At 42.5% G+C, this 23,947-nt stretch overlaps 1 protein-coding gene and 1 long non-coding RNA gene across 8 annotated transcripts in view; one reads left to right on the top strand and one right to left on the bottom strand.

Moving 5' to 3' along the window:
• CUL4A (cullin 4A) overlaps nucleotides 1-23,947 on the top strand; it is a 105,053-nt gene that overhangs the window by 21,699 nt on the left and 59,407 nt on the right. For 4 of the 6 annotated variants that reach the window (XM_053307155.1, XM_053307157.1, XM_053307156.1 and 1 more), the window contains 5 exons: nucleotides 2,913-3,017; nucleotides 5,009-5,077; nucleotides 16,965-17,038; nucleotides 20,817-20,979; nucleotides 21,877-21,966. In XM_053307155.1, coding sequence (XP_053163130.1) covers nucleotides 2,913-3,017; nucleotides 5,009-5,077; nucleotides 16,965-17,038; nucleotides 20,817-20,979; nucleotides 21,877-21,966 — 501 coding nt within the window. Of the gene's footprint in view, nucleotides 1-1,953; nucleotides 2,115-2,912; nucleotides 3,018-5,008; nucleotides 5,078-16,964; nucleotides 17,039-20,816; nucleotides 20,980-21,876; nucleotides 21,967-23,947 lie in introns of all 6 variants that reach the window. The other 2 variants (XM_053307160.1, XM_053307158.1) reach the window with 2 other exon arrangements.
• The window catches only part of LOC128349897 (uncharacterized), a 67,050-nt gene continuing 64,624 nt past the window's right edge, over nucleotides 21,522-23,947 (bottom strand). For both annotated transcript variants that reach the window (XR_008319058.1, XR_008319059.1), the window contains exon 9: nucleotides 21,522-23,946. This is a non-coding gene — a long non-coding RNA (uncharacterized LOC128349897). The remainder of the gene's footprint in view (nucleotide 23,947) is intronic.

The raw sequence follows: 23,947 nt of genomic DNA, 5'->3' as shown, positions 1-23,947 counted from the left end.
ATAAGTGGGGTGTTAGTGGCAGCATTTTGAACCTATCAAAAATACAGAATAGTTTTAGGAGAAGCCTACTCAGGCAGCTCAGCAAGGATGATCAAGCATTTCTTTCCCTGCTTGTTAGAAACATAGGAAGCTGCCATATACTGAGTCAAACCATAGGTCCATCTAGCTCAGTATTGTCTACACAGACTGGCAGTGGCTTCTCCAAGATTGCAAACAGGAGTCTCTCAGCCCTATTTTGGAGATGCCAGGGAGGGAACTTGGAACCTTCTACTCTTCCAAGAGCAGCTCCATCCCCTAAGGGGAATATCTTCCGGTGCTCACACATTTAGTCTCCCATTCATATGCAACCTGGGTGGACCCTGCTTAGCTAAGAGGGCAAGTCATGCTCGCTACCACAAGACCAGCTCTCCTCTCCTTGTTCTGAGACATAGGCTTTAATCTGCTACAGAAGGCTTTTGCTAACTGATGTAAGACCCAGGCTATCTCTTCTCGGGAGGCGTCTATTTCTAGTGTGTTAGGTTTCCTGAGGGCTTGAGTAAGGGTCTTAACCCAAATACTTTAAAATGCCAGGTGGCCACCATTTCCTCAATACTGACCTGCCATTGGGCCCCCAGCCTTACTTCTCACCCCCATGTCAAAAGTTTCCCGAAGGGGATTTCTAATCTCAACCCACCCACAGCGATTATTTCTCCCACATGGGACCTCAATCTGCTTCTACAGGCCCTTATCAAGGCCCCCTTTAAACGCATTTGTTCAATTTTCTTTAGATTCCTTTAGATTAGTTGCCTTCTTAATTTCTATCACATCTGCGCAGAGGATGTCGGAGCTGGAGGTGCTGTCTGTACACAAGGAGCTGTGCCTTTCTATCCTGATTATGTTCTTATTAGGATAAGGAAAGTAGGATCACCCTGATCCTATTTTCACTCCCAAGGTGAATTCCCTATTTCACAGAGCACAAAAGCTCATGCTACCTTTGTTTTGTCCCAGAGCCTCTTATTTTTTTTATTTTTTATTTTTACATTTTATATCCTGCTCTCCAAGGAGCCCAGAGCAGTGTACTACATACTTGAGTTTCTCCTCACAACAACCCTGTGAGGTAGGTTAGGCTGAGAGAAAGTGACTGGCCCAGAATCACCCAGCTAGTATCATGGCTGAATGGGGATTTGAACTTGGGTCTCCCCGGTCCTAGTCCAGCACTCTAACCACTACACCACGCTGGCTCTTCTACTAGGGAGAAGACTTGGCACTTTCTGGGCATATATAGGGCAATATGGGTCTATCTGAGATGCAGTAAATCCTTCAGATGTTCCCTTTTCATTTCATTTAGGGACTTGCTTGAGTCAAAAGGTTTCCAGTTCCACCTTAGTACGCTGGATATGCCAATGTGTTGTTCTTGCCTGCTCTAACCAGGGCCTTTCCCCTCATCTAGTAGAAGTGCCGCAACCTCTGCCACTCTTTTTAGATTAGCACTTCTGGTGGATATTTGTAGGGTGGCTACATGATCTTTGCTACATGGTCTTTGTTCATTAGGCACTACAAAATACAACAATTGACCTCGGCAGATGCCTCCTTTGGGCACCACATCCTGCAGCAGATGGTCTCTACTAAGATCTAGCCTCGTGTCCTACCCTATAGGGGTAAGGGGCTTTGGCAGATCCCAGTATCCAGAATACACTCCCCCACTAAGGGAGAGTGATACATTGACACTTACTTGAAAGGTCATTCTCCTCAGTGGTAGGGAGTGTATCCTCTCCTCCTGCGCTTTGGCTGGGGGGCTGTTCTTCTCTATCCTAGGGCAGTTTCCTTTCCTGGTGGACCGTCTCTCTCAGGGTGTTGTGCTACTTCTAAATCATATTTTTAAAAATATTTTCCTTACCTTCTATTTTTGGTCTTGTTCACTATTGTACTGTTTTTTTTGTTCTTTTCTCCATACATTCTATTTCTGTGCACCAGAGCTTGTCCCACTCTGAGCATCAGACTGGAAACCAAGGGGATAGCTCTTCCCAGGATATGATACAAGTAAAGTTTTCTATTGGCCCTGTCTTTGAGCAGGTGGGAGGATCTACCCAGTATCCAGGATACACTCCTTACCACTGAGGAGTATGACCTTTCAGGTAAGTGTCAATATATCAGTCTGTGACAGGTGAATGGGGACTGAAGTGATTGACCAGAAATAGGAATACTATTGAATTCTGTCCCCACCAGCAACTTTTCAACACTTGTTCTGTAGTTTTCTTCTCCTTTATGTGCTTTGCTCTGTACTTTTGTTCACTTCATTGAAATAAACGTTTACATGTACAAAAAATGCACATGGAGGACAGAATGGGAATATGTCGTGGATACATTAGTTGTCTTCCAGTATGTTCTGTTTTCCCATCTTTTTCTACAGTATGGGTTAGGGGTGATGTGATGTGAAACACATCATTGTCTAATTGAGGTTTTCTGGTTCACGTAAAAATAGCAGCTCTGCAGTCTCCAAAATGGATCTGGGTCAGGATCATGACGGAGGTAGTGGGTGTTCAATCTTCTGTGCTGTTTTCCTGTCAGAAATCCCCCCTGCTGCAGGGCCCCATAATTCCATTTGCTGTGATGGCAACTCAGAATTGTTTCTTTAGTTTTCCTGATTAATCCTCCTGCCTTCACATCTTCCTTGTTTTGCGATCTGCAGCAATGATACATCACTATTTAAAATCGAGGTATTTCTCCGCAACAAGTTGTTCTCGACGTTTTAGAATCTGAGAATTTTTGATAGAATTTGCTAATTTTATTGGACTATACATTAAATATTTTGGATTGTAAGGGTATGTAGAAAACTGTGTTTCTTACTTGGTGTTTCCTGATACTTATTGTATTTTAATTCATCCAGTTAATTTTGTTTAACTGTGTGTTTGTATGTGTGTGTTTCATCACAGGCCGTTGAAAATGTCTGTTCCTATAAAGCATCACCTGTACTGTACAAGCAGCTGCAACAAGTCTGTGAAGATCATGTGAAAGCACAAATACTGCAGTTTAGGGGATATCCTTTATATGTATAAAAATCATTTATTGATTTAAAAAATTATGTACTAAACATTTGTTGATGGCATTGATGATATTCAAGGTTACTTTGGACTTGAACAATATTGCACAGGGAATGTACATCTTTGGAATCTGCCATTGCACCCAAAACCCCAAATAAGACAAGACACACATAAATGGAATAAACTAGGGCCACTTTATTAGTAAACACAACTTAACTTGCAACAGGATTATAAACTAACCAGAGTGTGGCTACTTCTCCTCTGTGTGGAAACAACCTTCTAAAGAGGACTGTCCCTCACACAAGGGCGAAGCAGCCAGGTGTTGAGACTGTTAGGCGCAAAACTCCCGACATCCTCTCACCACATGGCTTTCCCACACTGAGGGCTGGGCTACTTGACCCATCACAACCCAAGCTGCAAAGTTCTGAGTTGGTAAGTAAAGCAACCCTCTGAAAGGGGGCATTCCCAATCTTCCAGACCCCAAAACCGTGAAAGGCTGTTCCATGGTAGCCTGTTAACCAAAATGGCCCTCCGGCTGAACACCAATAGGTAATCCTATCTACCCGCACCCACACTCTCCAGCCAAAGTGACTGAATCAATCCTCGCAGCAGCACCCCCTGAAAAGATTCTTGAGAATTCAATGAGAAGTAGGTGAAAAAAGGCCACACCCAGCGCTAATCAGGTGCAGTCCCACAATTTCTTACTTGGCCCCAATGGTGACCAGCTATCCCCCAATGAGAACAGAGGTGAGCAGGTGGGTGCCACTCTGCAGAGAAAATGTGCAGGGAGGAGGTGAGACCAATCTATAAAAGCTGGACTGCTTGTCTCTCTGATTGGTGAAGCATGATCATGTGCTTGGCCCCACCAAGATGGCAGCCATGAGTGTCCTGCCCATTGAGGTCAGGTACAACCCTCCCTAACCGTGCAGGCACAGCCACAGGGAGCGGCATTTCAAGATCTGATTTACTATATTTAAAAGGAATTGGGTTCTGCAAAGTGTGAACATCTGATTATGGTTTAGGGTTTTTGTCAGCATGTTTTCATTGTGAAGCTGTATCAGTTTTAATAATTATAAATATCAATGATTACCTTCTACATTTTAAATATCAATGATTACCTTCTACATTAAAGGAGATATATATATCTGCAGAAGTGTAATAGGGTCTTATCATTAGGTTGTGTTCCAGCAAGGAAGAGCTATTTCTGTACATTCTTGAGGATCTGGGACATCATCTGGAGATCTACATGTAGACTAGGTGGCCAGATTTGGCTTTTTAAAAGCCAAATTCTGGCTTACGGCCCATTTGACCCATGAGTATACCCCTTAGGTTCTGGCCACCCTGCATGTAGAGTAGTTCCCTTTGTTCATCTGTCTGTAAGCCATGACAAGAGAAAGCTGTTTCTCCTCTCAAATGTTATAGGAAGCCTCTTCTGGGCACTTTCCAGATTATACCCTACAACATTGTCACTATGTGTCCAGTAAGTGTGCTTCTGTACTGCCTGTGTTTCGACATTGCAGTCCCTGCACTGTCAGCAAGGTGCCATTCACATTTCTGATGCCTTCTTTTGTGTTTTACAGTACTACAAATCACTATATTTTCCTGTTGTAGGAGGTTTGTGCAAAGCTAGAAAAGACTGCTGGTGGCTTTGCGCAACAACCTTTATTTACAGTTTCAAGACGATCCTGCCCAAGCCAAAGTAAATTACTGCTGAACTGCGGGTAATCTGGAAAGCGCCCTGCATGGAACTGAGGTTTTCTTAAGTGTTAAGGTTTTATTTAAATGATTGATGTGGATATTACAGTAGAAATCTGGTGGACATTCCTCCTAATTTGATTCATTAATTTCAATGAGAAATTATAGTTTGGGACTGAAGCTGTAACCCTAACTTGTATTTTAATCTCTTGAGTAGCTCTTCAGAACCATTGTACTAATATCTTGTCTCATAAACGTCTAGCCAGGTAGTTTGCCTTAGCATTTGCACCACAGATTCTCTTGACAGTCTTCTGTTTTTAAAGAAAATAAACAAATGCTGGCAAGATCACTGCAGACAAATGGTAAGTCAAATGGAGTTTGTAATGCATGTTCCTGAGAAATTAAAAAGAAATTGGCATATAAATTGTAATCAGAATTGTTTCACTAATTCTCCCAGTTAATCAAGTTAAGGAAATTTCCCATTTATTTGACTTGACTGTTTTGATTCTTTGATAACTTAGTATTATATGTTGTTTAAAAAATTATTTTAAAATTATTCAAAAAAATAAACTTGAAAAACTGTAGCCAGAGCTACTCTTGTAGGACATTGGTCAATCAGACAGGTTGAGGTCAAGAGCCAGTCTTGCAGTAGTGAGCATGTATTGACCAATGATCTGACACAGTATGAGGCAGTTTCCTATATACAGCCCCTTGAACTTGAGGTAAAAAAATAACTTTTTATCATCCTGAAATTAAATTACTCAAACGTGCATTTTTTCCTATACAAAATTATACTAGTCACTAAGAAATTAAGCAGTTGCTTCTGAAAAGCAGTCTCTACTGTGACTGTATGGGTAAAGGGTGGAACTGTCTACTAGGCAGAAGTCATGCATTTCGTTCAATTATTTTGTAGTGCCACACACAGTTCATTTTATTACTGTTTGTGCCCTTTAGGCACAAAATGGCCCCAGTTAGACCTTAAATTTTTTTTTTAAATTAAAGATAAAACTCACTTCAGCTTGCTCTCCTAGATTTATCACTGGTTTTTGTGGGTTTTTGTTTTTTTTAAAAAAATACATTGCTTTTTCTAAGCTAAGAATGCTTGGGCTACTACCTTGATTCACAAATAAGAGGTTACATAACACCATGGTGTCGATTCCAGCAGGCTAGCTTCAAAGTTTAACTGCATATTGCTGCAGCTCATTAGGAACTAACTATTTGATTTATGGGGAATGTATGAGGTCTGCTTGAGTGTTTTGAATTATGTAATGTTGTTATTACTCAAGTAGCAGGGTTTCGACAAGGCTATAGGAAGGCATGGGTTCAAGCTTAACCTGTATGGTAGGATATACCATATATTCTCGAGTATAAGCTGATCTGAATATAAGCCGAGGTACCTAATTTTACCTAAGAAACCAAAAAACTGATTGACTCGAGTATAAGCCTAGGGTGGAAAATGCAGCAGCTACTGGTGAGTTTCAATAATCAAAATAAATGCCAATAAAATTACATTAATTGAGACATCAGTGGGGTATATTGTGACCGGTTTGTACGGTACTTTATTACAGGGGGACATTTTAGCACGGGCAGATAGATGACTCGAGTATAAGCTGAGGCTGATTTTTTCAGCACATTTTGGGTGCTGAAAAATTCAGCTTATACTCGAGTATATACGGTACATTAACTCAATTCATATAAAGTCACTGTTTCAGTAACAGTATCATCAAAACCGGGCGATACTGTTACTGGTGGATGACTTTAAAGGGCAGAAGCAATTGCTGAAACCCAGGAAAGTTCTTTCTGCTGGAGGACATAGAAAAGAAAAGGATGGAAGCTTGGAAGGAAAAGAAACTGCAGGAATCATCTCCCCTGACTATCAGCAAAAGGCTATTATCATAGTGTGAAGGCTTTTGCTTCATTTTCTTGCCCACAAGAAGTGGGCCTTCTTGCCCAGAAGTGGGCCTATTTTGTCATTTAGTGGGGATGAAGCTTTGAGTCATCAGTGATCCTAAGCTTGTCCACTTGAAATAATTGGGACTTTCAAGTAAATGTGTGTAGTAATAGGGATGTTGTTGTTGTTGTTGTTGTTGTTACATTTATATCCTGCTCTTCCTTACTTGAACCCTTGGGGTTACTTTTAAGATTTGTAAGGTGTAAACAGACCCCTCTCACTTACCCAATTCACTGACTTGTAATTAGGATGTAGCCCTGTTGCCTCCTGATCAGAGGACTTGGCTATTAAAGTCACTGGCTTATATCCAGATTAAGTTACTCTTGACTAGTGCTATTAATTTCAATGGAAGTACTCATGAGTAACTTTGGTTGTAAGCCAGTGACTGTAGTCATCCGTCTCATAACTTTAAAGTAGGGGTGTGTGTGTGTGTGTGTGTGTGAGTGAGAGAGAGAGAGAGAGAATTCTATGGGCTACCTGAGCTGAAGGTTTCAGACAGAAGGGATACCTCCCCCCTCCCTTTTTTTTAAAGGTCAAAACCCCATGGTCTAAGATAAAAGTTGTGATGTGACAATTCAGTTTCCTCTGCTTGCTGGCAGTAGATAATAGAAGAATTTGAGGCAAGTGAGTCATGAGGAATTGGAGCCTACTGTATGTATAAAGATTTTGTCACTGTACTGGGCAGATGCCCAGTTGGACCAAATATCTGAAGATGTTTCACAAATCTCCTCTTATGGCAGAAGGATTGCACAAAATATCTTGAGGCATGGTTTCAGAATTTGCAAATTGCATCACATTGCAAAGTAGTTTAACATTGTTATCAACTGTCTGGGACAAACCTACAGAGAAAAATATCAAATTGTTATGGTCACTAAGAAGGTTTTGAAGAATGATGCTACAGAGATGAAATCCATAGCTACATGAGTTTCTTCCTAACTGAGGCCTAGTATCTCAGTGCAAGGAGATTGTGGATGCTCGCATGCCAAGTGTTACAGGTATGATCAAACAGCTTGATTGTACTGGCCTCTTCAGAAGTGCTTCTGCAGAAAACTGCAGATGCAGCTTCTGTCTATCAACTTTCCTAAACTGGTATCTCTCATCATGGCTAATTTACTCCCTTTAACAAGCGCAAACAGGGGAATGGGTTTGTGTGTAAAGATCTGTGTTTTGTTAGTAACTGATGCGAAACCTGTGAGGAGCAATTCATTCTTTGTAGAATCCTGAATACTTAGGACTGATAATAGCTGATCTGTGAAAGGACTGATCTGTGCTTATCCAAGTATTGAGATATATGTATGCCACAGAATTATTATTTCTTGTTTACACAGTCAGACAGGTGTTATTGACTGGTTTGTTTTATCCAGACATCGAGTCCTTCCCAAGGACCTGGGATGCCAGAATTTTATTGTCAATATTGTTGCTGTTGTTATAGATATCATCGCAGAATATAGGCTGTTCCCAGTAAAGTTGCTTTTTGTAATTGGCTGATGGTGATTTCTGTGGCCCCTATGGTGTTGAGGTGCTCTTCAAGGTCTTTTGGAACTGCACTCAGGGCACCAATTGCCACTGGGATTATTTTGGTCTTCTTCTGCCACAGCGTTTCAATTTCAATTTGTAGATCTTTGTATTTGGTGATTTTTTCTACTTCTTTTTCTTCTATTCTGCTATCCCCTGGTATTGCTATGTCGATTATTTTGACTTGTTTTTCTTTCTTCTCGACTACAGTGATATCTGGTGTATTGTGTAGCAGATGTTTGTCTGTTTGTAGTCAGAAGTCCCATAATATTTTTACATCTTCATTTTCTTCAACTTTTTCAATTTTATGGTTCCACCAATTCTTGGCTACAGGTAGCTTGTATTTTTTGCAGATGTTCCAGTGTATCATCCCTGCTACCTTGTCATGCCTTTGTTTGTAGTCAGTCTGTGCGATCTTCTTACAACAGCTGATTAGGTGGTCCACGGTTTCATCTGCTTCTTTACAAAGGCGGCACTTGCTATTTGTTGTGGATTTTTCTACTTTTGCTCTTATTGCATTTGTTCTTAATGTCTGTTCTTGTGCAGCCAGTATTAAACCCTCTATTTCTTTCTTCAAGTTGCCATTCTTAAGCCATTGCCAGGTCTTGGTAATGTCTGACTTTCCACTTATATTGTGTAAATATTGACCATGCAGGGGCTTATTTTTCCATTTTTCTGCTCGGTTCTTGACTTGTTCTTGTAGGCCTGCTTTGTTTCATTGGTGTTGAATAGTTTTGCTTTCCTGACCATTTGAAGTGCATCTTCTTCACTGTCGCTTATATATTCTTCAAGGCCTCTTTTTTCCTCCTCTACTGTTTGATGGACTTGCAGCATTCCTCTTCCACCTGAGTTGCGAGGGAGGTAGAGCCTATCGACATCACTGTGGGGGTGCAGAGCATGATTGATGGTCATGATTTTCCTGGTCTTACGATCTAGCGTCTCTAGCTCTGCCTGGGTCAGGGGCGTAACTATAATAGGGCAAGGGGAGACAGTTGTCTGGGGGCCCACTGCCTTGGGGGGGGCATAGGAAAGTCACATGACTGACTCCCCCAGCCACACACCCGCCCAGGCTTCCTTCAGTTGTATTCATACTCCTAAATTGATGTGAGTGTTAAGATCAAGAACAGCATGTCTTTCTCTAGTACCATTAAATGACTTGCATCGTCCAAAAAGTACAAAACCTTTTAAAAATAATTTAGGATGACGTTCTTTTGTGGCACATAGGATATATGTGTGTGTATACCTCATTTAAGATTTCTTTACTTCATGAGTTGAGCTTCCGTGAGGGGGCTGCATTTTAAAATCTTGTCTATGGGCCCACTCCAACCTTGCTACGCCCCTGGCCTGGGTCCAGTCTATTATTCCTGCAGTGTATCTAATAATAGGTATATCCCAGGTGTTTATGGCTTGTATGATGTTCCCGCCATTGAGTTTGGACTTCAGGATTTTTCTGACTCTCCTGATGTATTCACTTCCAATTTTTCTTTTAACTTCAGTGTGTGTGATGTTATCAGCCTGGAGAATGCCCAAGTATTTGTAATGTTCTTTCTCTTCCAGGTTCTTGATGTTGCTTCCATTGGGCAGTTCTGTTCCTTCTGTTTTTCTTATTTTCCCTCTGTTCATTATTAATGCAGCACACTTGTCTAGTCCAAACTCCATTGCCATATCGCTACTGAATATACGAACAGTGTTTAGCAGTGATTCGATTTCTGACTGGGACTTTCCATACAACTTCAGATCGTCCATGTACAGCAGATGGTTGATTTTACTGGATGTGTTAGATGTTTGGTATCCGAGGCCTGTTTTGTTTAGTATTTGTGAAAGTGGGGTCATGGCGATTACAAACAATAGAGGGGATAGTGAGTCCCCTTGGAAAATGCCTTTTCTAATGCTAACCTGTCCAAGTGCCTCGCCATTGATTGTTAACTGTGTACTCCACATCATTGCTTTTTAAATAAATATCTGAATGTTTTTGCTGACACCAGTTGTTTCTAAACATTTTAGTATCCATGTGTGAGGCAATGTATCGAAGGCTTTCTTGTAGTCAATCCATGCAACACTTAGATTGGTTTTTCTTCTCTTGCAATTTTCTAAAATCATTTTGTCAATCAGTAGCTGGTCTTTTGTGCCTCTGGTGTTCGGGCAATTTCCTTTCTGTTCAACTGGAAGCTGTTTGTTAGTTAATAAGCGTTGCATCACTTAATCTGCTATTATTCCAGTTAATAATTTGAACATGGTTGGCAGGCAGGTTATCGGTCTATAATTACTTGGAACTGCACCTTTTGCTGGGTCTTTCATAATGAGGTGAGTTTTCCCAGTTGTAAAACTTTATTTCGGTCGTAGACCAGCAATACAACAATATTAAAATAATAATGATAATAACAATAATAAGATGATAATACAAAATCAGACTACATTTATACGCATTTGGCATATTATATAACAATATTTGGCCACGATATGAATAACATCCGGATTAGGATTTCCCAGTTGTTAGCCATTGTTCAATATCACCGCCTTTCATAATGTGATTGAACTGTTTTGATAGTTGTTTATGAAGGCTTGTTAGGTGTTTAAGCCAAAAGCCATGCAGTTCATCGTCGCCTGGCGCAGTCCAATTTTTAATTTTCTTTGCTCTTTCACTTATTAATTCTGGTGTTATTATTAGATCTTGCATTTGTTGGTTACATTCTTTGACCTCTTTCATCCAGCCTGCTTTTTTATTATAATCTATTGGATTGTCCCATAATTTCCCCCAGAATTGCACTGTTTCTTCTTTATTTGGTGTTTCTACGTCTCTTGCAGTTTCTCCTTCTATGCTTTGGTAGAAACGTCTCTGATTTGACTGGAATTGGAGATTCTGCCTGTGTTGTGTAATTCTGGCTTCATATCTGCTAATTTTCTTTGACACTGCTGTTATTTGCTGCTTTATTATTTCCAGGACTTCTCTAATTTTCCTTGAATCTAGGTGGTATTTTTGGATCAGATACTGTTTGGTGTTTTCATTCTTCAGCTTCTTGTCTTTCATATCTTTCAATTTACTAGCATCTGATCTGAGCCTGGAGATTTTATTTTCTAATCTAATCTTCCATTTAGGTGATGTACTGCTTTCTTTTTTGACAGGTCAACTGATCTTATATCCGAGCTCTTGTGTTGTTGTTGTTGCTGCACTGTACATTAGTTGGTTTGTTTCTTGCAAATTCTTGGTTGTTATTTCTGCAAGTGCAGCATTGACATCTTTTAATGCCTGAGCAAGTTGTTTTTTGGCAACTGTTTTTAGAGCTGGAAATCGAACCCTGGTGGTTGTTTGGTTCATGTGCTCAGTTATTTTTTGCTTTAGTTCTTGTTGCTTTTCTGTTAAACGGCATTTGGGTTTTTGAGGTGAAGGCAAAGGGGTGGTTGCCTGGTTTTGATTTTGAAACAGTTCAGCAACAGTGGCATCCTCGATTTCCAACACCTCCTCCACCTGCGCCTGAGCAACTTCTTCAATTGGTGATAATTCTTCTTCCATATCTTGAGCCTGTATTGCTCTTTGCAGTTCTTCCAGCTCAACTCCTGTGAATACTTTATTTCTTATTATGAATCTTCTCTGGTCTGCTAGCCTTTGTTCTGTTATTTCTGTGTCTGGATGCTTCTCTTTCCAAATGTGGTACATTCTTTTTAAATAACCTCTTTTAGTTGGACTAGAATTGTAATAGTAGATCATTATTTCCTTGTTGGCATTTTTTGTATATTTTTTTCGGTTAAGCAACGTTTCTTCCAGTAACTTTGCTGTCTCCAGCCCTGGTTGCTCAACTGAAGATCCTGAGTCCTGTAGCCCACTTGCCACCAGATGTCCAGGGATTTGAACTCGGGTCTCCCCGGTCCTAGTCCAGCACTCTGACCACATATATTTGTAGAATATTTGTAGCATGGTTGGATTCTTTTTTTCTCTGAGGAATGTGCCTCTCAGCATGCACAAGAGTCTAGAAAAACTAGAAAAACACACAAGAGTCTAGAAAAACCAGTCAGTCACAAGTTGGGGGCTTCTATGATACAAGTTGGTTGTCGTTTATGCAGACAAGGAATTGGGGGAGAAAAGAGGACTGCTGAAAGGTTGCTGAAAGGCTGTACTGGAAGCCTGTTGCTTCTTGCCACAGACTGTTGTTGTCAGTTTTGTGGAGCAATATGAGCCAAGTGTCTGTGCGGCTCGGTGTAAATAATCAATCTTACTTTTGGAGGTGTTCAGCATCTACAGAGACATAGGAACATAGGAAACTGCCATGTACTGAGTCAGACCATTGGTCTATCTAGCTCAGTATTGTCTTCACAGACTGGCAGCGGCTTCTCCAAGGTTGCAGGCAGGAATCTCTCTCAGCCCTATCTTGGAGAAGCCAGGGAGGGAATTTGAAACCTTCTGCTCTTCCCACAGCAGCTTCATCCCCTGAGGGATATATCTTGCAGTGCTCACACATCAAGTCTCCCATTCATATGCAACCAGGGCAGACCGTGCTGGCTATGGGGACAAGTCATGCTTGCTACCACAAGACCAGCTCTCCTCTCCTTTGGAATTGGATGTTCTTCATTTAAGAACATGGAAGCTACACCTTAGTGCAGTGCTGTTGAACACTGCAAACACACTATTAAGCTATGTTGTAAAGGTAAAGTGTGTCATCGAGTTGGTGTTGACAACCCTGTGGTTGTCCTTGGTAGAATACAGGAGTGGTTTGCCATTGCCTCCTCCAGTATGAGATGATGCCTTTCAGCATCTTGTTGTACAACCTTTTTAATTCTTGAAGAAAATGTGGTTAGGCTGGCAAGGGCAAAACCTTGGTGTCTTAATCTCAACTCTTCCTCCTGCTCCTGCTCCTCCACATCCACCTCCTCTTCCTTTTCAGGGATTTTTTGAAAAGCAGTGCTATAACCCTGGAAGTCTCCTGTTTTTAGTTCTTTATAGTACATAACATAAGAATATACAATGAATCATCAGCATTTGTAGATTTTCCTGAATTCCCTTTAACAGATGAAGGTGTACGTGTGTTGTATGAGTAAACTAAGGGAACTGCTGCTTTGGATTTTAAAATTAGTGACTCACTTTTAAAGGCATTCTTGCTGGTGGCCAATTCACTGTCATGTGTTTGAATTAGTTGCAATATCTATGGAAACCTTAGCAGTATTCTTTTTTATGTTTTACTTTTGAGTGAAGAAAATAGTTCAGACTTAGCTTTTATTGGCTATAGCTTTAGCCAGTGGCTAATTTTGAAATATTAATAATTTAAGGGAACCCAAGTTTTAATTAGGTAATAGTATCATTGTATCTCGCACATTTTATACAAGGAGAAAGTTGTGATCTGCCATGTACAACTTGTGACTCTTCAGGCCAAATGCAGCCTTTCAGCCATATATTAGAGCTTGCTAGGCACCTGGCAATCCCTCACACCTGTTCTTGGGAGAATTATCAAGTTTTTATTTGGTTTACTATATCTGGCTAGTTGCTCTGTTTGGCTTGTTAGGTCATATTTGCACAATTCTGTTATAAACAGTAGTCTTAATTATGTCTGCAACAGCTGTTTCCTCTGGAGAGATATCCCAGGAACAACTAGTTCCCATTTAACTAGTACACATTTAATCTAGGCAGTATCCTTACTTAGAGCTCCACTTCCATGTTTTACAAGTAGCTTTTTAATGGGCATCCTAAGGAATAGGCATCTTAAGGAATAGGCATGGGCATTTAATGGGCATCCTAAGGAATAGGCATCCTAAGGAATAGGCATGTGCCCGAAACGTTTCGGAGGCCATTGTAAAGGCCTCCGAAACGTTTCGGCACTGGGGCGGTTTTCGGTGTTTTGGCACCGGCGGGGGTAGTACTTTAAGGGCGGGGGAGGGTGTCCTCACCACCACCCCGCCGCATTTCCCCCGCCGGCACTCTGTAGATTTCAAGCCGCTCAGGGCGGCAGCGTTTCTCCCTGCCGCCCCGTTCCCCCCGTCAGCTGGAAGTGGCCGGAAGTTGCGAGCGCGCGCGCGCGCACGACGGGCGCACGCACCCTCCCAACTTCCGGCCACTTCCGGCTGACGGGGGGAACGGGGCGGCAGGGAGGAACGCTGCCGCCCTGAGGGGCTTGAAATCTACAGAGCGCCGGTGGGGGAAATGCTGTGGGGGGGATGAGTACACCCTCCCCCGCCCTTAAAATACTACCCCCGCCGGTGCCGAAGACAATTTGTGCACATCACTACTAATGAATACTAACGACAACAAGATATATTCACATGTAAGAAAGTTACAGTGTGCTGCATGAAGTGGCATCAGAAGCTGTCCTCACATAGATCTGCTGTCAGGGAAGAGCTCTGTTCTTCTGCTTTATCTGGAAGTTTACTGTGAGTTCTATTTTGCCCCCAAAGACCAATGCAAAAAAGTGGATTTTTTCCCCTGGATATAAATCGGGCTATATGCTAACGTACAATGAAAAACCCAAATTATATGTGAAGTGTTCCCTGCTAGCTTGCAGGGACTTCTGGTAAATCTGGCCAATATGTGAAGGCACATCCTCCATGCCAGAGGAGATGCTAGCTAAAAGCCCTGTGTGAAAAACACCCTCCTGCATGAAGTAGAGGCTGGAGCTCTTTCCTACAAGCAAGTCTATATGTTAGCAGCCCAGCAGCACATGCTCATTATTTATTATTTATTTTAAGCACGTTTACCCTGCTCTTCAGCCAACAAGGCAGAGTGGTTTACATAAAATCAGTAAAAATAATCTATATAATTTTCTTAGCCGGTGCGTGTCCTGAGTTTGGCGGCGGAACTCTTGCAACACATTGTGAGAGTTCCTGGGCCCAGCAAGAGTTGAGGGGGAAGAAAAAATGGCGGCGGTGTGAGCGGGCCGCAAAATGGCCAGAGAAGGTGGCCTTGGCTGGCTGCTGGGAGGCGGCAGCGGGATGGCCTGGCCTGTCCAGGCCAGGCCATCCCAGGTATGAGAGGTGGTGCTGGCCTGACCAAGCAGGAGGTGGCGGGATGGCCTGGCCAGGCTGTCCCAGGTATGAGAGGCGGTGGCAGCCTGACCAAGCGGGAGGCGGAGGCGGCAGGACGGCCTGGCCTGGCCAGCCCAGGTATGAGCGGCGGCGGCGGCAGCCCGACCAAGCGGGAGGCGGAGGCAGTGGCCCAGCCGGGCCTGGCCGCCAGAGGCAAGAGGCATCAGAGGCCGGGATGGGAGGGAAATCTTTCAGCCCGCCGCCACCCTGGTAAGAAGAGAGTGGAGGAGGGGGCCAGAGGGAGGGGGAGGGGGCAAAGAGAGTGGGGCCAGAAGGAGGTGGGCAAAGAGAGTGGGGCAGGAGGGAGGGGGGAGGGAGAGAGTGGAGCAAGAGGGAGGGGTGAAGGGAGGGGGGCTGGAAGAGGGGAACAGCACGCCCCCAAAGAGTGCACAGATGCTCTGTGTGGGTTGGCTAGTACAGTAATAAATCATTAAGACAATAAAAAGGATATCTGATTCTTATCTGGGTTGCATGCAGAAGGTTCCACTTTCAATCCTTGGCATTTCCAGGTAGGGAAAGTCTCATGGGAGGATTGTTGGTCTTGTGGTAGGAAGCATGAATTGTCCCCTTTGCTAAGCATGGTCCATCCTGGGTGCATATGAATGGGAGACTACATGTGTTACATGGTAAGATATTCCCCTTAGGGGATGGAGCCGCTCTGGGAAGAGCATCTGCATGCTTGCATACAGAAGCTTCCAAGTTCCCTCTCTGATGTCTCCAGATAGGGCTGGGAAAGACTCTTGCCTGCAAGCTTGGAAAAGCGGCTGCCAGTCTGTGTAGACAATACTGAGCTAGATGGACCAATGGTCTGACTCGGTATGTGGCAGCTTCCTATGTTCCTAAATACAGTACTTCCTACGTTCCTAAATACAGTACAGAGTTGGTGATGATGATTTGCCTCACTGGTGGCTGCTTCTCCTGCTTACAGGGCAGTTGGTTCTTCTGGTCTCCCTGCAGGAAGGAGGGAGCCAGTCCCAGCTGGAGAAGCAGGTGGAAGTGATGATGGCAGCAGTTTGCCTCACTGGTGGTACTCATCCTGCTTTCATGATTAATGCCTGTACTGCTTCTGGTACTGTATGTATGGACTACATATGAGAGAGGGTTTATATAGGAACTGGATCATACAAGGAGATACAAGCATTCTTGTTCTGGGAAGAATCAGGCTGATCAGATAGAGGCTGTAGGCCAGTGCAGGAGTAATACTTGCTGGCCCTTAATTATGGTTAAGGGATTGGGATCAGCCACAAGATTTCAGATGCTGCATTAGAAGCACTCCTGAGTTTTGTTAAACATGTTTCACAGTGATGCTGATGTAATGTCAAACTATGATTAAATGCAGCAAGAGAATTTGTCAGAGGAGGAACTGAGGGAAGTTACCATGCAGTTGCATAGCCCACTACCAATTCCTTAATCATGGTTCAGACCCCTGAGCATTCTTTCCACACTGGCACCATGTTGCTGCTGTCCAGCTGCATCAAGAATGTCTTTACATATAAGCAAGTGCCTTAAACTTTCTCTGTGTAGATAATTCACCTGAGATTCATTGCAGTAATTCTTCTCTGTAAGGAAAATTGTTGACTGCAGGTTTAAATAAGGGCAAAACAATGTAAGAGGGGTATTTGAATGCATAATAATCCTGGGTATTGGTGGAGGATAACCTATATAAGAAAATGTATGGTGTATGTATTGCTTGTATAGATACATATACAATGCTTCTGCAAAGAAAACATTTTTTTTCTGTAGAGAAAATTCATTCTTTGATTTTTGTTTGTTTGCAGATCATGATTAGAAGTATATTTTTGTTCTTGGACCGTACCTATGTACTTCAGAATTCAATGCTACCTTCTATATGGTAGGTATAGTATCTGAATCTCTGGGTTGTTAATGCAATTGATAATATGTGAATTAGGGCTGTAATTTTAAAAAAGCTTAGTCAATCATATTAGTTCTAGTCAATAAATTTATTTTATTATTTATTTATTTATTGCATTTTTATACCGCCCTTCCCAATTTGGCCCAGGGCGGTTTACAAACAAAACAAAAACAGTCAAAATCAGTCAACAACAAAAACAAAAATCCTAAAATACCATAAAACAATCAGTTAAAAAACAATTTAAAAACCCTAAAAAACCCAGTACATTAAAAACCCCTTAGAACAATTTAAAAATCCTGAAGGCCAGGCCAAACAGATAAGTCTTAAGGGCTCTCCTGAAAGTCAATAAAGAGTTGAAATTACGGATTTCTGCAGGGAGCACATTCCACAGCCCAGGAGCGGCTACAGAGAAGGCCCACCTCTGAGTCGCCACCAGATGTACCGGTGGTAACTGGAGACGGACCTCCTCAGATGACCTTAACGTGCGGTGGGGATCATGCAGAAGAAGCCGCTCCTCTGAGGTAACCTGGACCTAAGCCGTTTAGGGCTTTAAAGGTAATAACCAGCACTTTGTATTTTGCCCGGAAACATATCGGCAGCCAGTGCGACTGTTTCAAAACAGGCATAATATGGTCTCTCTGAGTTGCCCCGGAGACTAATCTGGCTGCCGCATTTTGAACTAACTGAAGTTTCCGAACATCGTACAAAGGCAGCCCCATGTAGAGTGCGTTACAGTAGTCGAGCCTGGAGGTTACCAGCTGGTGCACCACTGTTTTGAGGTCATCCTCTTCAAGGAATGGACACAGCTGTCGAATCAGCCGAAGCTGATAGAAAGCACTCCTGGCCATGGCCTTCACTTGAGATACCAGGGTGAGGCCTGGGTCCAGTAGTACTCCCTGCATACCTGCTCCTTCCGGGGAGTGTAACCCCATCCAGCACAGGGAGATCAAACTCATCCCTCAGATTCTAAGCCCCTACAATGAGCACCTCTGTCTTGCTTGGATTCAGCTTCAATTTGTTATCCCTCATCCAGCCCATTACTGCCTATAGGCAGGCATTTGGGGAATGAACAGCATTTCCTGATGATGCAGATGAAAAAGAGAAGTAGATTTGGGTGTCATCAGCATATCGATAACACCCAGCACCAAAACTCCTGATGACCTCACCAGTGGTTTCATGTAGATATTATAAAGCATTGGTGACTAAATGGAGCCCTGGGGGACTCGATATAACAGCTCCCGTTTTGAGGAGCAACTGTCGCCAAGCTCCACCATCTGGAATCTACCTGAGAGATAGGAGCGGAACCACTGCAAAGCAGTGCCTCCTACCCCCAACTCCCCCAGGCGACCCAGAAGGATACCATGGTCGATGGTATCGAACGCCGCCAAGAGAATCAACAGAGTCACACTCCCTGTGTTGATTTCCCGGTAAAGGTCATCCATCAGGCCGACCAAGGCTGTCTCAACCCCATAGGCCGCTCTAAAGCCAGTTTGAAATGGGTCTAGATAATCAGTTTCCTCCCAAACCGCCTGGAGCTGGTCAGCCACCACCCTCTCAATCACTTTGCCCAACCAAGGGAGATTGGCCTATAACTATCCATTGCTGAGGGATCCAAGGAAGGCTTCTTAAGAAGAGGTCTAACTATTGTCTCCTTCAAACATGGAGGCATCCTACCCTCTTTCAGCGATGCATTTATGATATTAACTAGGCCCCCTCCAGCAATCTCCCTGCTAGATCGAAGCAGCCAAGTCGAGCAAGGGTCCAGAGAACAAGTGGTAGGCTGTACCGCCCCAAGCAGTTTGTCCACATCCTCAGGAGTCACAGATTGAAACTGATCCAACCTAACACTGCAAGAGGGATCGCTGGACACCTCCTTCATAGACCCTGCAGAAATAATGGATTCCACATCAGCCCGAATACAGGAGATTTTGTCCGCCAAGAACCCAGCAAAAGGGTAACAGCAGAGCGCCTCCAGGTACGGATTTAAAGCAGAAGGAGCAGAAATTATACTCCTCACAACCCAGGATAGCTCTGCCGGACGTGAACCTGCGGAGGCAATGTGTGCTGACCAAAACCCCTTTTTTGCCGCATGCACCGCCACGGCATATACCTTCAAATGGGTGCTATGCTGCATCCTGTTAGATTCGAGTCGAGTTCTCCTCTACTTGCGTTACAGTCGCCTGCCTAGCATACTTCAGCCCTCGCAACTCCTTGGTATACCAGGGCGCCATTTTTGAAGCAGGTCTGGAGGGACGCTTAGGAGCAATCGTGTCTACTGCCCTGTTGAGTTCCTTATTCCAGGTTCCCACCAGGGCATCGACAGAATCATCGGCCACACCAGCTTCAAAACCTTCCAAGGCCTTTTGGAAACCTACTGGATCCAGCAGCCTTTTTGGGCGGACTATCCTAATAGGTCCATCACCCCTGCAGGGGTGGATTGTGGTCATGATACCAACCTTAACCAGGTAGTGGTCCATCCATGACAATGGGGACACCACCAGATCCCCCACCCACAGAACACCTCCCTGATCCGAACAGAAGACCAAATTGAGTATGTGGCCAGCAACATGAGTTGGTTCAGAAACTAATTGGGATAGGCCCATAATTGTCATGGCTGCTATGAACTCCTGAGCTACACCAGACAAGCCAGCCCCAAAATGGATATTGAAGTCTCCCAGCACCAAAAACCTGGAATTATTATGATTATGCTCATATTGTTATGTGCTTTGTTGTATGTTTTAAAGCTTAGTCTCCCATGTAAAGCCATTTTAATTTATATCACTTTAAGAGAGCTGGTGTTTATGTTCCTATAACATTTCAGGAACAAATAAGTGACTAATTGGTCTAATTCGTTGAGGAAGTTGTATCAATCCTTTTAAAATAGTAAAATTGTCATTTGCTTCATAGCTGGGGAAAAAAGTTGGTTTCAGCTCTGAAGCTGAAGTTAGAGAATTGGCATATAATTCTGCTGAAACATCTAAGTAACTCCCTCCACTGCCCCATTTTCTTGCTGTGAATTTTTTTTCTTTCCAGTTGCTATAGGCTAGAAGCACTTGCTTGGGCTGTGTACTGCTGACTCTCTGAATCACAGCCATTTTATCTAAGTTTGCAGAAAGACCTTTGGGAACCAATTATTAAGAAAGCTACATTAATAGGTAACTAAGAATAAAACAAATAAAATGTGCACAAGCATTTAACTAGTCTTCAAAAGGTAGGTCTCTTGCCTATTTGAAGGTCAGCAAATTGGGTTCCAATGGGCTGGGACTGATAACAATGCCCAGTAGATTTGTATGGCACAATAAGGATGTCCCTAGGTGACCAGATGCTAAGATAGTCCTTATGTCTTTAACAGCTGTTCAGAAAAGAGAATTTCAGAAGGTTATTTTCTCACACCTGCATGATAGCATCCTCTAGAAGTCCCCCTTCTACATAGCTCTGAAAGGTATAGGAGCCCTGTCCTTTACAGCTCTCCATCCTAGGCCTCTCAGTCCTAAGATTGCTACTGACGTGTGCCAGCAGATCTAAATGCCAGTGAATGTGTAAAGGGACAGGTATTTTTCTTTACCAGTTTTCAAACTCTGCAAGCATTTGTTGAAACATACCTTAAATTATGCACAGAAGCAAACTGAAAGCCAACCTAAACCTTGGAGCATTGGCAAGACATAGCTAAGGAGAGATGCAACTTTTGAAAAGAAAGTCTCTAGGCAATATAATCTGGTATGAAATCAAACTCTGGTGATCTTTCATATTTTTACAGGGATATGGGGCTAGAACTTTTTAGAAACCATGTTATTAGTGATAAACTAGTACAAACTAAAACTATTGATGGAATCCTACTGTTGATTGAACGAGAACGAAATGGTGAAGCTGTGGATAGAAGTCTGTTACGAAGTCTGTTAAGCATGCTGTCTGATCTACAAGTAAGTGTAGCAGCTTATACATACAATATTAGGGGTAGGCAAAAATGATACAACTTTCTCATCTAGCTTTCCTGGATGAAAGTAAAAAGATGAGACTTCCCCTCTGACCCAAGCCCTAGGCAAATGGTTCATGAAAAAGAGATAAAATTTCCAAGGCATGATTTTTGTAGAAATGCTTATAATAAGAAAACTATTACTGTATCGCATAATGTGTTGAACTAAGAAATAATTGTTGGAAAGCAAGGGCATGTATACTCCATCCTGTGTACATACTGAGCATGTGCATCACTGAGTATGTAAACTCAGTCTGCCTAAGTCAAAGTTTCAGGATAGGAACACAGATCTTGCTGAATATTCATAGTTTATTCCACAGCCATTTATTCTCTAGCAGATGTGTAATACTAGACCTAACTAAATACTAAACCCAGGATCAGAAAGATTCTGAACTACCATTACCAAGGTAGCTTGCATTTGTGATTAAAGGAAGACATTTTACTGTATTCCTGTATTCTAGTAGTGCTGCCAGGTTTTTGAGGCTGAGCAAAGGCAATGTAATGGTCCCTTGCCCTTGGTCCACCTAATATTTCTAGGCATACTGACCTGGAAATAAGTCCCACTGTATTAAATGGGGTAACTCCCAAGGGAAGTGTAATAGGATTGCAGCCTTAGTAATGAACATATTGTGTAAATGTGTTGAAGTGTCATTGTTCACTATTAGTTCCTTATCTGTAATTAGGAGTATTTCTAACTAGTTGTTTGTTTGGAGGTTAAATAAGATCAGGATGATAAAGCAAGCTGCACATTACAAAAATATTTATATAGATTTTTAAAAAGCCTTACCTACTAAAATATTGTTGTGCCTAGGTATTAACTTACATTAATACCTTTCTTAAATAGGTTTACAAAGACTCATTTGAGCAAAGATTTTTGGAAGATACAAACTGCTTATATACTGCAGAAGGCCAAAGGTTAATGCAAGAAAGAGAGGTATGATGTTGAATTTCTCTTGGCATGGTAATCTCAAGAAACTGGAACTCCTGTTAAACAAAACAGTGTGCAAGTTGTTCTCGGATACCAGTTTCATGTATATTGGCTGTTAACGGTGCACCAAGCGGTGGTTCTTATATATTTAGCAGTGGTACAGCAATTGCCCTTATTTATACCAACATAGCATCTTTTCTATGTGGCTGTTTGCTGGTAACCCCCTTGCCTTTTTTCTTTTTTTAAGATGGTGATCCCTTTTGGGAAAGGGAACCATTGTTTCATTTTCACTTTTGCTATGTCAACTGCTTTGAGAACTCTTGAGAACTTTTTTTTAGTTTGAAAAGTGAAAGGTTTTTAATAATTATGTTGGAGTGAAAACTGCACCTGGCAGAACTGCATAAATAAATGTACATGCATGTTTTGAAAGGGCACAACCCATTGGAATTCTCTTGTGCAACAATTTTATTGTTGTTCTCCGTGAACATCTATTTAAGAGATTTTTGTGTGATCTTTGCAGAAATCAGAATTCTTTATGCTGCTTTACTTAACCAGTGAAGATAATTTTGTTTCCAAGGGCTTGAGTTAGGCCTGGGATGGCCAGCTTGAGGCTCTGTAGTAATTGTTGGACTGTAACTCCCTTCATCCCCAGCCTCAGTGGTCAAGGGGTTATGGGAGTTGTAGCCCAAGAACAGCTGGAAAGCCTCAGGCTGGTCAGCCAAAATAATGGTGAAGAGTTCCTTCCTCTCAGCTTTCCTGAGATATAGTAAAGTAATTGTTCATACAAATATTGAACAATTGTGCTGAAGGCAGTATATCAAAATAACAATTCTAACACTGAAGTACTCAAAACATTTCTACAGTCTCAAAGTAAAGACAAACATATTAACAAGTTGTTCTAGTAAGAACTAATCAGACTACTTTCCTTTTACTGTCTCTACATCTGGACTAAATTTAGTGCAAATCAAGGTTCACAAGTTAGATCTCTTGCGCCTCAAATGTTCATGTGTCCACCATCTTGGATCGGGGTAGATGTCGTTGTTACAAACTACACCATTGAGGTGTCCCTGTGTGTCATTCACTACAACTGTTCCAAATTAGATTCAAATCAGATAGACAGTTCTCAAGTTAGTGCATGTGCCTCAAATGTTTATGCATCTGCCATCCTGGATTGGGTTGGGTGACATCATCACAAACTACATCATTGGGGCATCCCTATGTGTCCATTCGGCTGTAGCAAATTTGGTTCAAATCGGTTAGAATGTCCACAAGTTAGTGCACTTGCTCCTCAAAAGTTTACGTGTCCACCATCTCGAACTGAAGTGGATGACATCATCACAATCTTCGCTGTTGAGGTGTTCCTATGTGTCCCTACAGCTGCAAATTTGGTTCAAATCGGTTAGGCAGTTCACAAGTTAGTCCACTTGCGCCTCAAAAGTTTATGTCTACCATCTTGGATCGGGGTGGATAACATCATCACAAACTACACCGTTGAGGTGTCCCTACAACTGTACCCGATTCGGTTCATATTGGTCTAAGCGTTGTGAAGTTGATAGTGGGGGACACACACGCAGAATGCCAGGTGATCTCATAAGCCTACAGGAAAGTAGGCTAAAAATATGACTTGCAGCAGGTTTCTCGGGTGCAATACATGCCTGACTTCTTCTTGAGACTGCAGCTAAAATAAGTGTACATACCAGTGAATCACACACACAGTTCAACTGTCAGTCTTCCCCCTTCCCTCAGCTAGGTGCTCCTGTGCTTGCATGTGCGCTCTCCCTCGCTCTCTCATTTTAAGCACCATATGTATACTATCTGTTTTTCCATTCGTCATCTTAATTTAAAAACAGAAACTTTTTTTTAATGTCGTTGGGAACTGGTTTCTTGATGACATCATGGATGCCAGCTAACCAGAGCTATGCACAGCCAGTTCCTACTGCAAACTTGTCGAAACATATCTCCGCCTGCCGCCAGAGGAATTCAGCCC

The sequence above is a fragment of the Hemicordylus capensis genome, chromosome 3, assembly GCF_027244095.1.
Source record: "Hemicordylus capensis ecotype Gifberg chromosome 3, rHemCap1.1.pri, whole genome shotgun sequence".
Taxonomy (NCBI): Eukaryota; Metazoa; Chordata; class Lepidosauria; order Squamata; family Cordylidae; genus Hemicordylus; species Hemicordylus capensis.
Note: the sequence above shows the minus strand (reverse complement) of the source record. Positions and strands in the feature narration are given on the sequence as shown.